General features: G+C 32.6%; 1 protein-coding gene and 1 non-coding gene across 5 annotated transcripts in view; one reads left to right on the plus strand and one right to left on the minus strand.

Annotated features, from left to right (window-relative positions):
- Positions 1-4,214, minus strand: part of LOC149897585 (uncharacterized) — a 31,582-nt gene extending 27,368 nt beyond the window's left edge. For all 4 annotated transcript variants that reach the window (XM_090116034.1, XM_090116033.1, XM_090116032.1 and 1 more), the window contains exon 1: positions 4,063-4,214. In XM_090116034.1, the coding sequence (XP_089972160.1) occupies positions 4,063-4,123 (61 nt within the window). In that variant the 5' untranslated portion in view covers positions 4,124-4,214. The remainder of the gene's footprint in view (positions 1-4,062) is intronic.
- Positions 4,215-9,468: 5,254 nt separating this feature from the next.
- Positions 9,469-9,544, plus strand: TRNAS-GGA (transfer RNA serine (anticodon GGA)). Its single transcript has one exon. It is a non-coding gene; the product is annotated as a tRNA-Ser (tRNA).
- Positions 9,545-14,986: the final 5,442 nt, after the last annotated feature.

Here is a 14,986-nt window from a genome sequence, read left to right on the forward strand (position 1 = left end):
GATATGAGTGGCCATTTCACGAAATAGTCGCATATCGTGAAATGGCCAATTTAGTTTGGCCACATCATGATGTGGTTTGGGCAGATCAATGATAAGAAATCGTTTCACGATATGGCCAATTAACGCACGGTTTTTTACATGAAATGATCAAAATTATTTGATCATATCGTAAAATAGTTACATTAATCGTTGGTAGAGGCGCTGCAAGCTCTGTGTTTATGTGATAAGATGGCGGCCGCTGGCGAAAATTAAATTATTCGCAGTTAAAAACTTCATAATTCGTTTAATAATAATATTATGAAGAAAGTCATAGCAAAGAATTTACGACGAAGAGGTACGAGTACTATGGAAAATGTGGATATCTTATATGTATTTAAGAATAAATGTGACTTAAATAAAATAATTTAAGAAACTACTACTATATTATTATAATTGTTTGTTTTTTAAAAAGCGATCCGCTTCTGGCACTCGCCGGCCGCTGCCGCGGCACGCTCGCTTTGCTCGCTCGGCTCGTGCGTTGTTTATCAAAATTCAAAGTCTAACCTAACCTAACCTAACTGTTTTCTATTGCAAATGCGATCCGCTTCTGGCACTCGCCGGCCGCTACCGCGGCACGCTCGCTTTGCTCGCTCGGCTCGTGCGTTGTTTATCAAAGTCTAACCTAACCTAACCTAACTGTTTTCTATTGCAAAAACGATTCGCTTCTGGCATTCGCCGGCCGCTGCCGCGGCACTAACTTTAATGACATAAAACAAGTTTTTAGAATATAGTTATTCTGAATTTTTTTAATATTTTATGGACTCTTTATATTTTATACGATCTGGCCAAATGTGGATGACCAAATCATGAAACGTTGACGATTTAACGATCTGATCAAACTATGTTGGCCATTTCACGATATGCGACCATTTCGTGAAATGGCCACTCATATCATGAAATGATCAAATCTACGATATGACCACGACATATGCACCCATATCAACCGTACACCCATAACATACGTTTATGCCTATTCTAATCCCACCAGGTGATCCATTTTTTTCTATTCTTTAAAATTATATATATATATATATATATATAGCCCTGCTGATTATCTTTCTTTATGTTCCACCTCAAAAGTTTATCTGCCGCAGAAAGTTTTTATTAATTTATATAATTCTCCTGGTCCATATTTACGCCAAGCGCGATGCATCCAAATGTCTGCTAGGCTATAATTTTACGAATATCAAATTGCATCTTAACATCTCTAATTCCTAAAACTATATTTGACTTACTCAAGGTTATCTTGACCGCAGGATTGCAATTAAAATATTCATAAACTCTTATTAAAAAATTACGTCGATTAAAGCCCTATAACACGCAAAAATGCAATTAGCAGAGCATGTTCCGTGATTGTTTTTACAATATTTATATGCTATATTTACATTTACTTGGGGTAGTCCCATGTAGATATTTGACGGTCACGACCAGTTATTTACATAATAATTATATTATTTACCTATTTGTAGATGGTTTAGTGCAATCCTAATCTAATTTTAATTAGAATCAAAATTTACGTATCTAGCAGAATTTTTAGAATTGGAATAAATTGAAAATCACAACACCATTTAGTGATGATGAAGATGATGCCTTATGTTTTCAAACACCTTAAGAGATGAAGTAACAGCAATCGCTTGTAGATTTGGTATTCCGTACAAATGTGGTCTTCATAAGAGCAATGTCCAATAATTAAATCTAATTTTTATTTATTTTATAAGGAAACTTTTCTAAAACATTAACTGGTACAGTGGTAGTTACTTCAGTCATTTATTTCTTCAACTATGCATTTTGAAAAGCTTTTTTGTATCGTCAAATATTATACAAAGATTATTTACCAGAAGTTAAGAAAGCAATTTCTACACAGAAAATAAGTGAACATGTTCTTCTTTGCACTAAAATGCTTGGTTTCATCAACTATCCCAGATCTAGTTGGGTGTCATGTACATTGCTTGTGTCAGTACTTTTGCCAATTTAGTAACAGCATTCTACCCTCAACGCGACGCGACGGTATAAAATATATTGGTTTCGATATAGCATTTCAGCAAACCAAATAAAGTCAAGGCAATTTAATATAGTCCATTAAAATGTTAGAATTTAAGGACCGAATGTTGCATTTTAGAACGATTTAGGAGAGAGACGGAAGAAACTTAAAACAAAATGAGGTATTGTTAAAGTGGGTTCTACTACCTATACTGATTAGTGTATGTTTTTATATTACTGACGGATTTTGAGTCTGACGTTCTGTGGTTCTACATTTGTCCAGTGATGTGCATAGAATCCAGACCATGCTAAACTCCGAGATTGTTTTAAAAAAAGTTATTATATATTTATCGAAATAATGCCCTTAGGGATGCTAATCTCACAGCTAATCTCTATTTTATATAATAAAAATGAATAGCTGAATGTGTTGGTAAGCACAAATCTCAAGAAAATGTATACCGATTTCGTTATTTCTTTTTTTATTATATTCCTTGAAGTACGAGGATGGTTCTTATGGAGAGAAAATGTACCACCGGCGAAGCCGGAGCGGATCGCTAGGCTAATTATAAAAAAATAGTCGTGTTGTGGTGTATATTTGAAGACTATAGTACCTCCCGTGTGGTCCCATTTAAATTTGCTCTAGTTCTGACAATTTGAAAGCGATTTTGGTGAAAAGCTATTGAGTACCTACATGACATTTAGTGATGATATTAGTCGACAACTGCAGCAAAAAACGCTTCGCAAAATGAAAGTATAAACATATCATATAATTGACTGCGGTCAAAATATGAAGTTATGATATTTGATTCAAACGTTTACGTTTAGCGATACAATACAAACTACCTACCTATAAAGTATTTTATAAGCTTTCGATTTTTTTGGAATAAGTCGATCTCTTTGATATTATTTTAATTATAATATGGATTAGATTCCCTGCTACACGGTGGAGTGACGACATCCGCAGGGTTGCTGGTCAAAACTGGCGACAACGAGCAAACGACCGGGCTCAGTGGCGCGCCATGACTGAGGCCTATGTCCAGCAGTGGACAAGTGTAGGCTGAAAGTGATGATGATGATGATGATGGATTAGATAAATGAAATGGATTTAAGTTACTGGAACCAATTTTATATCCTGCAGTATATTTTTTTAAAATAAACATCTATTGGTTTTATTTTGCTGTTATTCTAAAAACTTCCATACTCCCATTTCCACGAACTTGAAAAAAATAAGACTTAAGTATCACAAAGACCGGTTCACTTGAGACGTTATTGCAAACAAACATCCTTATAAAATTAGCATTATTAATAATTAATGATTCGAGAAAGTAGATGTAGCTGTATTTTCTAGGTTTTAAATAACATTTAAATAAAGTCAAGTCCCATGTCCCCTAGTGGGCTAAGGGGCAGATGCATTATACATCTGTTTCACTGATCGATTTAGGTGATCAGCCTTCTGTGTCCTGCCAGACCGAGACATTTTTTTTTCTTCGTCTCCACCGGGAATCGAACCCAGGACCTCTCGGTATTACGCTGACGCGTCAACCACTGTACCACGGAGGCGGTCAAACTGAAAACATTTACATACCTGCGGCTAATCTTCGACCTCAATGAGCTTTTGCAAAACTTTCTGAAGTCTGCGGGAATTTCCTATTTGAATGTATGTACCATTTTTTGTGGTAAGTAGGTATTTATCATTCTGTTTAATTCTATTGTTATCGTTGTTCGCTTTTCAGTATTTTAATTAAAATGTTGTAATAATTTTAATTTTATAATTTGAATAGTTTAAACTTTAAAGTGTATATGATAAAAGCTTTAAAGTTTGTATTGAAAATTACTCCATTATTTGTTATTTTACTGCTACATAATGCTTAATATATTTACTAAATGCTTCCCAACTAAGTTCAGCATCGATAAACCGTTAATAAATTAAAACAAATCGATTCTAATAACTATCAATTACACACAATTGAATGTAATACAGGTAATTATATGAAATTATTTTATAATTGTGTGTTTGTTTGTCACACAAGTGGGTAGACTTACCGCTGCTCAGGCTAAGCTCCGCGCAGCCAAGGAACAGGCCGACTGCAAGAAACCACTTCATTTCACACAATCCTTTAACACACAACACAATAAATCCTGCAGCACGTCCACCTCCCACCACGGCTTTCTCACTACTGATCCTACTTTGCTTACAATTATACTGATCAAATACGCAAAGCTGTGCTGCTTCCGTTTTCGGAACATTCGCTCTAAAGTTGAGGGTGCGATGGGCCATTTTCGTTCGACACGTTTTTGTTCAGCTGTATGTAAGTTTGCAAAGCTGTACGCTATAATTATGATAAAGTTAATAGTTCGAAACTCATGTAATGCGTTGTGGATCTGTAATCAAAAATACTGATGGGGCGGGATCACTATGAATGACCCCCGATGTGACTTCAATAATAATATTGTCAATTAGAACGCATGTTTACTTTCGAGCGATCAATTGATTGATTGCACACGCACTTTATTTTATTATTGTCACTTAATTTTTTGTCGAACAATGTTTTTACGATGAACGATGAATTAATTACATTCGATTTTTCAAAAATTTTACTTTTTTTTTAGTTAACTAGGTACATACATTCAAGAATTAAATTTAAAAAGTTTAGTGTTCACTTTTTAATTTATTTATACTAGGTATGCTTATAATATATAATTTCGTGTATAAAATATACATTTTTGCTTTCTAAAAGTCTAACCGGTCATCGCCGCGGTAAATAAAGCTCATTATTTATTTATACCCTCAATTCTTGAAAACCGATCGCGCTTCTAAAAGCTTTCCAAAACTCTTTTTTATTATTTTTGGCGGGCTCTGGCTGGAAGCAGATTCAAACTTTTTAAAAAAGTAAAAATCCACAGTTAGCAACAGACTGGAAACTTTAAAACGACAAAGATTTGAAAATGCGAATTCTAAATTTAAACGGATACATTCCAAACAGAACAAGAACTGTAGTCGTAAAAAGCGCACTAAAGTTAAGCCTCCGTTTAAGCGGTACGACATTGTAAAGTTTTGCAAATAAATTTATTTGCCAATAATTTAACAAAAAGAATCGAACGAACTAAATAATAATTAAGTTAAATATTTATTAAGCAAAGATTAAAAAACGTGTTATTCACAAATAAAAAAAAAAGTTTGATTAGGTAATAAAATGTGTTTAAAATAGTCGTATCGGATCCGTATCGTTAGTTTTAAATGATAAAGAGCGCGGAGCCTTTGATAGCGTCCCACGCGGCGATCGAGAACCCGAGATAGGCATGCATCGTAAGAATAAAGCCAGATTAGTGAATATTTTAAAATTTAACTTGAAATTCCGAAAACATCCCCGTATTAAAAGCGATAACGCGAAAATAACACGACAAAGATGCCGCGCCACGTTTCAAGATAAAGAATATTTATATGCGACGCGCGTCACTTCGTATGGGAATTTTCTAAAATTGTCTACAAAATGTACGAGACGGTTAATTATAGTCTGTCAGTGATTTACGTGTCTCTGGTTATTTAGACTCTGCGCAAACCTATATTCGTTTGACATTTCGCAGAACGATTTAAAAAAAAGTATTTTAAATTGTCGTAAGTACCAACTTTTCTTAATTTTTTACTCATTCCTAAGTAGTTAATTAATAACTTTCCTTTTTTAATAAAACTTAATTAAATTTTGTTAATAAATATTTATTAAATAAAAAAAATATTATAAATTTATAAAGAATAGAAAAAATTCGATCACGAGGCGGGACTCGAACCATTTCAACCAATATGAAGCACTTTTCAGTGAATACAATATTGTAACGATGGAACACGACCTTTTTTGTTGAATTTATATTTTTGGTTTTATGGCATTCAAATGCTTTATAAATAGACCGGGAGATACTGACACAAAATTTCGAGTCATTTGTAACAAGGATGGCGGTTCTACAGGGGTCTTAGTACGCAATGACAAAAAGAAAAATGATGGTGTGAACGCTGGTACCGGTGGCTTAGTCGCGTGGGCGTTTGTCGAACTCGTCGGAAAAATAGCGAAAGTCAAACGATTTGTAACACAAAAATTTTAGAATTTACCGATAGCCCATAAAAAAGAAGTAGGCGGTAGTGTCATGCCATACTTTTCCGGTGTGACTTACAGGCCGCCATACCGACGCAAATGTGTTGATTTAAAAAAAAACAATTCAACCATTTGTACCAGGCTAACTTTTGCACAGGTAACCATCGTCGTCTAGCCATTTACGAAAATCACCATACCATACTTTTCGGACGATTCCAAATGGTCGCCATACCGCCGAAAATCTGCAAAAATTTTTTTTTTCGCCAAACTTTTTGTACCAGTATTGCATTTAGATTTTTGGAGAGTATTTGATAAAATGTGACCATTATTATATTTGCCATACTTCTTGTAGGGGGAAAAAGTGCTGCCATACTTCATAAATAAATTTATTATTAATTTATAGAAGTGAAGATTTCTACCACCTAGATCTTTGAAATTTTGTATTTGGGTGATTATACAAAAATGGGGTAACTTTTGAGCATATTTTGTTTACTATATTTTTTATATCAGATTGTTACAAATTAGGGTGTATATGATTGCTATTCTAATGAATATATTGTACCAAATCGGGCCAGCCACTTTTTTAAGTAGATTGTGAGATATTTGAAAATTTCTGGATTTGGCCTCCAGGGGACTGACGAGGCTAACACGGTACTGATAAAAAACACAATATTGTAATATTCTTAAAGAAATTCAATGAATATTACTACAAATCTCTCAGTTTTAATAATGCCACATGTCTTTTAAGTATTAAAATCACTTAGTTACGTTTAAAAATGATAATTAATAATATGTGATACTGGGAAATAACAATGTCTCAATTTTCAAACCAGCCTTCTGACATTTAACGCAACGTGAATATTCTTACTCTCTTACTTAACGTTTACTACTTTGACTTAGTTTTACTTAATATTTCAAGTAATTCACAAACAATAGAAACAAAAAAATGGCCAAGTGCGAGTTGGACTCCTAACAAACCTATTTTTTATTATGTTTGTAACTTAAAATTTATACTTTTAGCAATTTACCTTTATATGTGTTATAAGACGTTGCTATTTACCAAGTAGACTATATAGTTTATAGTAGACTGTATACACGGCAAGCATCCTGTGTGTTTTTTATTCCCATGCGAATATTGTATTTTGCGGAAATTTGCAGTATTAACGGATGTAGGTATCTTTTGATTGCGTTGCGTTAAAAGTTTAATTTTTTTACAGCCCCAAGGGTTCTTAATCTTGAGTATCCAATATAAATTTTAGATTGATACCTCCACGCGTTTAAAAAAAAACGTCTTAACAGACAAACGGACAACAAAGTGATCCTATAAGGGTTCTGTTTTTTCCTTTTGAGGTTCGGAGCCCCAAAAATCTAACAATATTTATGTTAAAAGTACTAATTATAATAAAATTAAAAACCAAAGGCTCGAATGAAAGTCTCATCTGAGTTTTTATAAGAGCCCCTTGACATTTTATAATGTTGTTAAGCATATTAATTAACTTTTATGTTATTTTGAGGTAATTTTACTTCACAGTATTATATATATACGTATTTATCTGATAAATATAAAAAGCTATGCCCTGAAAGCATCAAAATCAATAATTAAAATAAAATAAGATCTTTTTAATAAAATTATTAGTAGTTTGTTTCAATAGCTCTTTTCTTTGCTACTCTTTTTTAAATGTTTCTTCCCTAGTCAAATTGAGTTTCTTTTAGCGTGGCGCATTATGTTTTAAACTGAAATATAAAATAGAAATGCTTATACCAATATCAATCAAGAGAAAAGTTCTCAAAAACGTTAGAATCATCAGTACTATGGGGTCACGTCAGTCCTCTGGCGCGATATCTGACAAAGGACTGATGCCAGCGGATTGATGAAAAGGGACTTAATATGATGTTATAATCACATATTATATTTTTTTGCCTAATTTCTTATATCAATAAACTATATTTTTACAAATCATAGTTAACCATTTATAAATGAAAATAAAAATCAGATTAACAATAAAATAACGACTCACCATAGGACTGAAAATTTGACTGGCCCAGCACGAGTTTAGAGGACAAACACAACCCATGCGCTGATACAGTTATGACGGCCGTCAAAATATGCGGTGCACAAGTTACTTCATTACCAACATGAATACTTAGACAGGGATTTGACCTTGACTTGGTGATATTTAGCGAGAATTTCAAATTTAAAAAACACACAACGGACTGACTAGTGAAAACGATGACAAAGTTTAGTTTTATTTTTTAAATAAAATGGAAAACATTGCGTTATGAAAGTTGTAGCATATAATACTATGTACATCAAAGATTGTAGTGAATTAGTAAGTTTTCTTAAATCGATGATAATGTTTAAACGATAGTCACTTGATTGTTGGTTTTCGGAGTTGTGACATGCCAAAGTACTGACGTTTGAGGTATTAATTTATTTTTTTTACTCATTTGTATTTTAAATAAAGAAGTGAAATTGGGTGACCAAATAAAGGACGCTTCATTGTTTTAAAATATATTTTTATTTGAATAAAATATAATAAGACTTTGTTTAAATTGGCTGATGACATCGAGTTACCCCATTTTTGTATAATCACCCATTTATATTTGTTGAACCTCAAACTTATAGGAAAGATTAATGCCATACTGTTACAAATCGTTCAAAATACGAATAAAATCATACAATAAAAAAAAATCTTACACACATTCGCCACCTCCCACAGGTATGGCATTATCACACTTCTATTTATAATCATTCAGGAGTTGTTGAAAAAAAAATTTAGGGTGTTACAAATGGTTCGGCGAAAAAAAAAATTTGCAGATTTTCGGCGGTATGGCGACCATTTGGAATCGTCCGAAAAGTATGGCATGGCGATTTTCGTAAATGGCTGCACGACGATGGTTACCTGTGCAAAAGTTAGCCTGGTACAAATGGTTGAATTGTTTTTTTTAAATCAACACATTCGCGTCGGTATGGCGGGCTGTAAGTCACACCGGAAAAGTATGGCATGACACTACCGCCTACTTCTTTTTTATGGGCTATCGGTAAATTCTAAAATTTTTGTGTTACAAATCGTTTGACTTCGCTATTTTTCCGACGAGTTCGACTAACGCCCACGCGACTAAGCCGCCGGTACCAGCGTTCACACCATCGTTTTTCTTTTTGTCATTGCGTACTAAGACCCCTGTAGAACCGCCATCCTGTTACAAATGACTCGAAATTTTCTGTCAGTATCTCCCGGTCTAAAATATAAATTTATAAAGAATAGAAAAAATGGTTGTTAATCATCTCAATAGATGGCGCGCGGTGTGTCCCTTCAGACACATAAAACTGAAAGAATAGAATAAATTCGATTGCTCTGGCGGGTCACGAGTGGCTGAGTTGGTAAGGCATCCGCCCCGGAATGGCGCGAAGGATGCGGGTTCGAGTCCCGCCTCGTGATCGAATTTTTTCTATTCTTTATAAATTTATATTTATAAAGCATTTGAATGCCATAAAACCAAAAATATGAATTCAAAAAAAATATTTTCAGATTCGAAAATCAAATTTACTTTTATGTACTTAATTCAGCATTATATCGGTTAAAATCACTACATAGTACATAATATAATACAAAGTCGCTTTTTCTGTCCCTATGTCCCTTTGTATGCTTAAATCTTTAAATCTACGCAACGGATTTTGATGCGTTTTTTTTTAATAGACAGAGTGATTTAAGAGGAAGGTTTTAGTATGTATAATTTATTAGGTTTTAGACAAAGCGGGCGAAGCCGCGAGCGATTATCTAGTAATCAATAATAACAAAACTTAGATATTAACTACATATTATAATATGTAGGTGTTATTAAATAACGTATTTTATCTTCTGATTGGTAGGTACATACCTATGGTTGATGTTCCGACCGTCCCTCCATACATTTTTGATTACCTCTAAACACTTAACACAGACACTATTTCTTTAAAACTAATCATTTTATCACTTCTCTATAATGAAATGTGTGCGCGTTCGACCTTTTTAATCAATAATTTACAATATTTACTTAGAAAAACAACAGTAAAATACCGGAAAAATTTGACACTTCTACAGTAGTGTGCGTGACTTTTGCCAAGCGAAACACGACATAAAGCACGACATCTAGCGCATAGACTATATACTTATTACAGATCTAGCGCGTCAATGTCTAAACGAAAGGCGATGTTTAGACATTGACGCGCTAGATGTCGTGCATTCGCGTTCGTTATCTTATGCATAATGAGCATAATTCTAATAAATCAAAGTTCTGTGTAAAAATTGAGTAATTTCATTTCCAATCGTTCAAAGAAAATAACAATAAAATAAAATAAAACTAATGACCTTAGAAACTATGCTTTTTTTATTTATTACTCATTATTGTTCGTCCGTCGTAGGTCTGTAAACTGTATTGTACACTGAAGGTAAATGGTACTGTAGGTACTTTAGTTCGGCGTCGTCGCTCGTCGGCTTGATATAAAATTACATTCTTGATTTCATTGACACGCGCTATGATTTGCGCGCGGAATTTCTTGTGTTGTGAATTTATTTTTGTATGCTATGCATTTTAATTGATTCAAATTGCAATGTTTCTCTAGTATGCATTTGAGACTATATTGTAAATTGTAATAATTGATCGTGGGTATAGTAATTAATTATTCTAATAACGCAATTAGTAATATATGTATTTTCGGTGGGATACAAAACAAAAAATTGGCCCGTGATTTTTATGAAATTTCACCACATTGCAAATCACATCAATCATAGTTCATACACATGTATGACGAAAGTGATTAGTATTGTGGCTAACATTGACTCATCAGTTCATCACTGAAACCAGTGATAAATCAGTACCTATATCATATTGTGTTTGAATATTTTTAAACAATGATATAAGTATACAATTATTATAAATCGGTAAACTATCAAAGTAATCACAAACTTGCAAACATTGGTAAAATGTCCAGTAGTTTATGAGCCTATTCATTACAATCAAACAAACAAACAAAGTTTTCCTCTTTATAATATTAGTGTAGACAAACACTATGAATACGATCACGAATGCAAATTCGGGGATTTTCTAATTATTGCTAAATAATAATTGAATTCGTTTTGAAATACTCTATAATTTTTAGTGTATAAATAGACATTTATAATGTGGTGCTCATTTTTTTTGTACTGCTAACGCTATTGTAGGTACCTATTTTCGTTGTTTTATTTCAAGTGAACACGGCCATACAATTTTGTCACGAGCCGCCTATGATTGTAGGTACTTTTGTTAGGCTCCTTCGTCGTCCGCGTCGGCTCGAAAGTTCTTGATTTCATTGTCACGCGCTATGATTTGCGCGCGGATTTTCTTGTGTTGTGAATTTATTTTTGTATTATTATTTTTTTTTATTTTTTTTTTATTTTATTGATTCAAATAAAATATTTCACTAGTATGCATTTGAGACTATATTGTATTATGTATAATTTATCGTAGGTATAGTTATTCTTATAACGCAGTTATATTTTCGGTGGGACAATTTGACCCGTGATTTTTCTGAAATATCACCACGTTGCAAATCACATCAATCATACACACGTATGACGAAAGTATAGTGGCTATAATTGACTCATCAGTTCATCACTGAAACCAGTGATAAATCAGTAGGTATATCATATTTTATTGTGTTTGAATATTTTTTAAACAACGATATATACAATATTATTATAAATCGGTAAACTACCAAAGTACTTCCGAATTTTCAGACAGACAAACAAGTAGTTTGAACACGCAGTTTTCTTATACTAGTAGCAAAAATCAAAACCATAATATTATGTTTACCTACTATATTTTACTAAAAGTCGAGTGCGTCGAAATCGTAAATAATAATATGTTTTTCACCTTCCTGGTTATTTTCCCATAGTAAATAGTGTTTTAGGTTTGTTGTTGTAGGTAGGAATAATAATAATTATTCTTACATGTTGGTTATGAAATGTATATTGAAATAATTTACTTTTACAAATCATTAGTGATATTAGTTTTGAGTGAAAATGCTTGGATCAGCATAATATTATATGGTACTTATTGGGATTATGGATAGTGGTGTGATTAATTTTAGTAAATAATTCAAGCACTTTGTTGTAGGAAGATAGTCACTTTATTTATCTTCAAATAGAGTATCGAAGGTATGTCTTAACAGTCTGAAGGATACGAGTGAACTACACACAAAGAGCTATATAACTCAACTATTTTAGGGTCTATATAACACTCAAAATTATACCTTTATTTATGACCCTCTTCGAGTATTTCTTACCCGTACTTCTAGGAATCTATACAATAAATATTCACAAGGTTTAACATGTGTTACCAAGTGTTGAGTGTATACAGGACTCACAATAGGTTTACCAAATGTGCATGATAAGAAAAAAAGGTCGTTGCAATAAATCACACGTATAGTGTAAGAAACGTAATTGCTTTTTAAGAGAGAAACTTTTGTAAATGAAATCAATATTTCAACACGCCCCCTCAAAAGTTAATCTCTTTTCCAAGTTACAATTTTAATTGCAATTACATATTAATACATATACAATTATATTAATACATCATGATAACCAAAATTCTAAAGTTGAATACAATACTCTTAATACTGATCGACATACCTTCCGCTTACTCTTTGTCTGGGACGGTTGTTACTAACCGTATACATAGTGATCCGACATTTGTCTTCACGATAAGGGAAACCCAGGAAAACCTTATCAGATCATTAAAAATATATAAGTTTACATCAAGATACAACTTATTTACTAATCAATCTTCTGATGCCATTTTCGCTCTTAACTCCAGGAACCTCCCTGGTAGTGGCTTTGTCAGCATGTCTGCAATTTGAACACCTGTTGACATATGTTTAATAATTTTAGTATTATTTCTCATATTGATCCCAAAGGAATTAATATTTGATGTCAATATGTTTGGATCTAATAAGGCTTGTTGGATTGTTAGCTAGTACATCCATTTTACTATTCATATATTAAGATAGGTTCTTTAGTTTTCAGGTTTATACCTGCTGCTAAAGTTTTTCAACCATATTGCATTTAACAGCTTCATACAGAGCCATATATTCAGCTTCTGTAGAAGAACCTGCCTTATTGTACTCCAACATATTGTACATCAATCATACAACTAGAAGAATTAACCCGTTGTACTTTTCTTTTCAAATACTAACTCGAATCAATTATCTTATCAATTTGTCTAATTAGAATCAAGTATCTTATCAATTTGTTCTTATATGTTTCCTTTACATATTTAATTTTAATCTACTTGTTTTTAAACATTACCGAGTTCTTGTTTATTTTCATTCACATGTCTGCTTATAGTTAAAGTCAGATCATTGTACATGAAATTAAATACATTAGATTTCCAATAAGAATTCGAAATGGAATACCGTCATTCTCATTGGATTCCATTGCCTCAAAATCTAAATTGAATTTTATGTAAGAAGATTTTGATCACCCATTGTACTAAGTTTATTTCATACGGTTTTAATATTTACTTATGTGCTTTGATCTAGTGTTACGACATTATTTTGTCTCGTGATTCTAAAGCTTAATAAGAATTTAACCTCCTTTTAAATCACCCATGTTAAATTAATTCATTAAATTCTGCATCGTTTTTCAACAATAGTCACTCACTATAATCACTAGATCGTCCACATTTAATTCAGTATAAATATTATTAGAGATATCTCATCTATTCAGTATGTACATGAATCGATCCTTAAAATCATTTGTAAAACCTTTTTCTAATAGTCTTTTCAAATATTTCAATCCAACATCTGGCAACTTTCTTTAAGCAATATGCTACCTAATGCTTTGTTTAATTTACAATCGGGGTTCACAAGTGTTTTCACTTTTCACACCCACCCACTTTTATGGATTTCCGAACTCATCGTACTTTATAATATCCATTTTCATTATATACAATATTTGTACTACTTGGTTTTGATACTAAAGTCCAAGCTTTTATTTACAAATAAAGAATATAGTTCATCATTAATTGCATTTTTCATTGTTAAGCATCATTCCTATTTTCAATTATCTCTTTGTGAATTAGGAGTAAATATACAATGTATTATGCGCACAGTAAATAATGAAACGGCTAATAATCATCTTCATTAGATGAAGTTTGGCTTTTAATATCTATCTGATATATCGGTTTCATTGTCAATACTAATTGTCTGTGTCATTAAATTTTAGGCAAACAATAGTTTGTATTTTCAATACTTCGATAGCCTTCTGCCTTATTATTTTATTGATGACTAGCTACTGAGTTTAACGCAAAGTTATTGACTACAGTTTTTCGTCTAGGTACTGAGTTTAACGTATAGCTGCTATTTACTTTCAGTTTTCACCAACTGAGCTTATCACATAGCTATTCATTCAGTTTTCACCAACTGAGCTTATCACATAGCTATTCATTCAGTTTTCACCAAATGAGCTTAACACTATTCATTCAGTTTTCACTAACTGAGCTTAACACATAGCTATTCATTCAGTTTTCACTAACTGAGCTTAACACATAGCTATTCATTCAGTTTTCACTAACTGAGCTTAACACATAGCTATTCATTCAGTTTTCACCAACTGAGATTAACACATAGCTATTCATTCAGTTTTCACTAACTGAGCTTAACACATAGCTATTCATTCAGTTTTCCCAACTGAGATTAACACATAGCTATTCATTCAGTTTTCACTAACTGAGCTTAACACATAGCTATTCATTCAGTTTTCACTAACTGAGCTTAACACATAGCTATTCATTCAGTTTTCACCAACTGAGATTAACACATAGCTATTCATTCAGTTTTCACTAACTGAGCTTAACACATAGCT

The sequence above is a fragment of the Colias eurytheme genome, chromosome 25 (genome assembly GCF_061535395.1).
Source record: "Colias eurytheme isolate Ceu_HAF_F1 chromosome 25, ilColEury1 Martin Lab GWU primary, whole genome shotgun sequence".
In the NCBI taxonomy this organism is placed as follows: domain Eukaryota; kingdom Metazoa; phylum Arthropoda; class Insecta; order Lepidoptera; family Pieridae; genus Colias; species Colias eurytheme.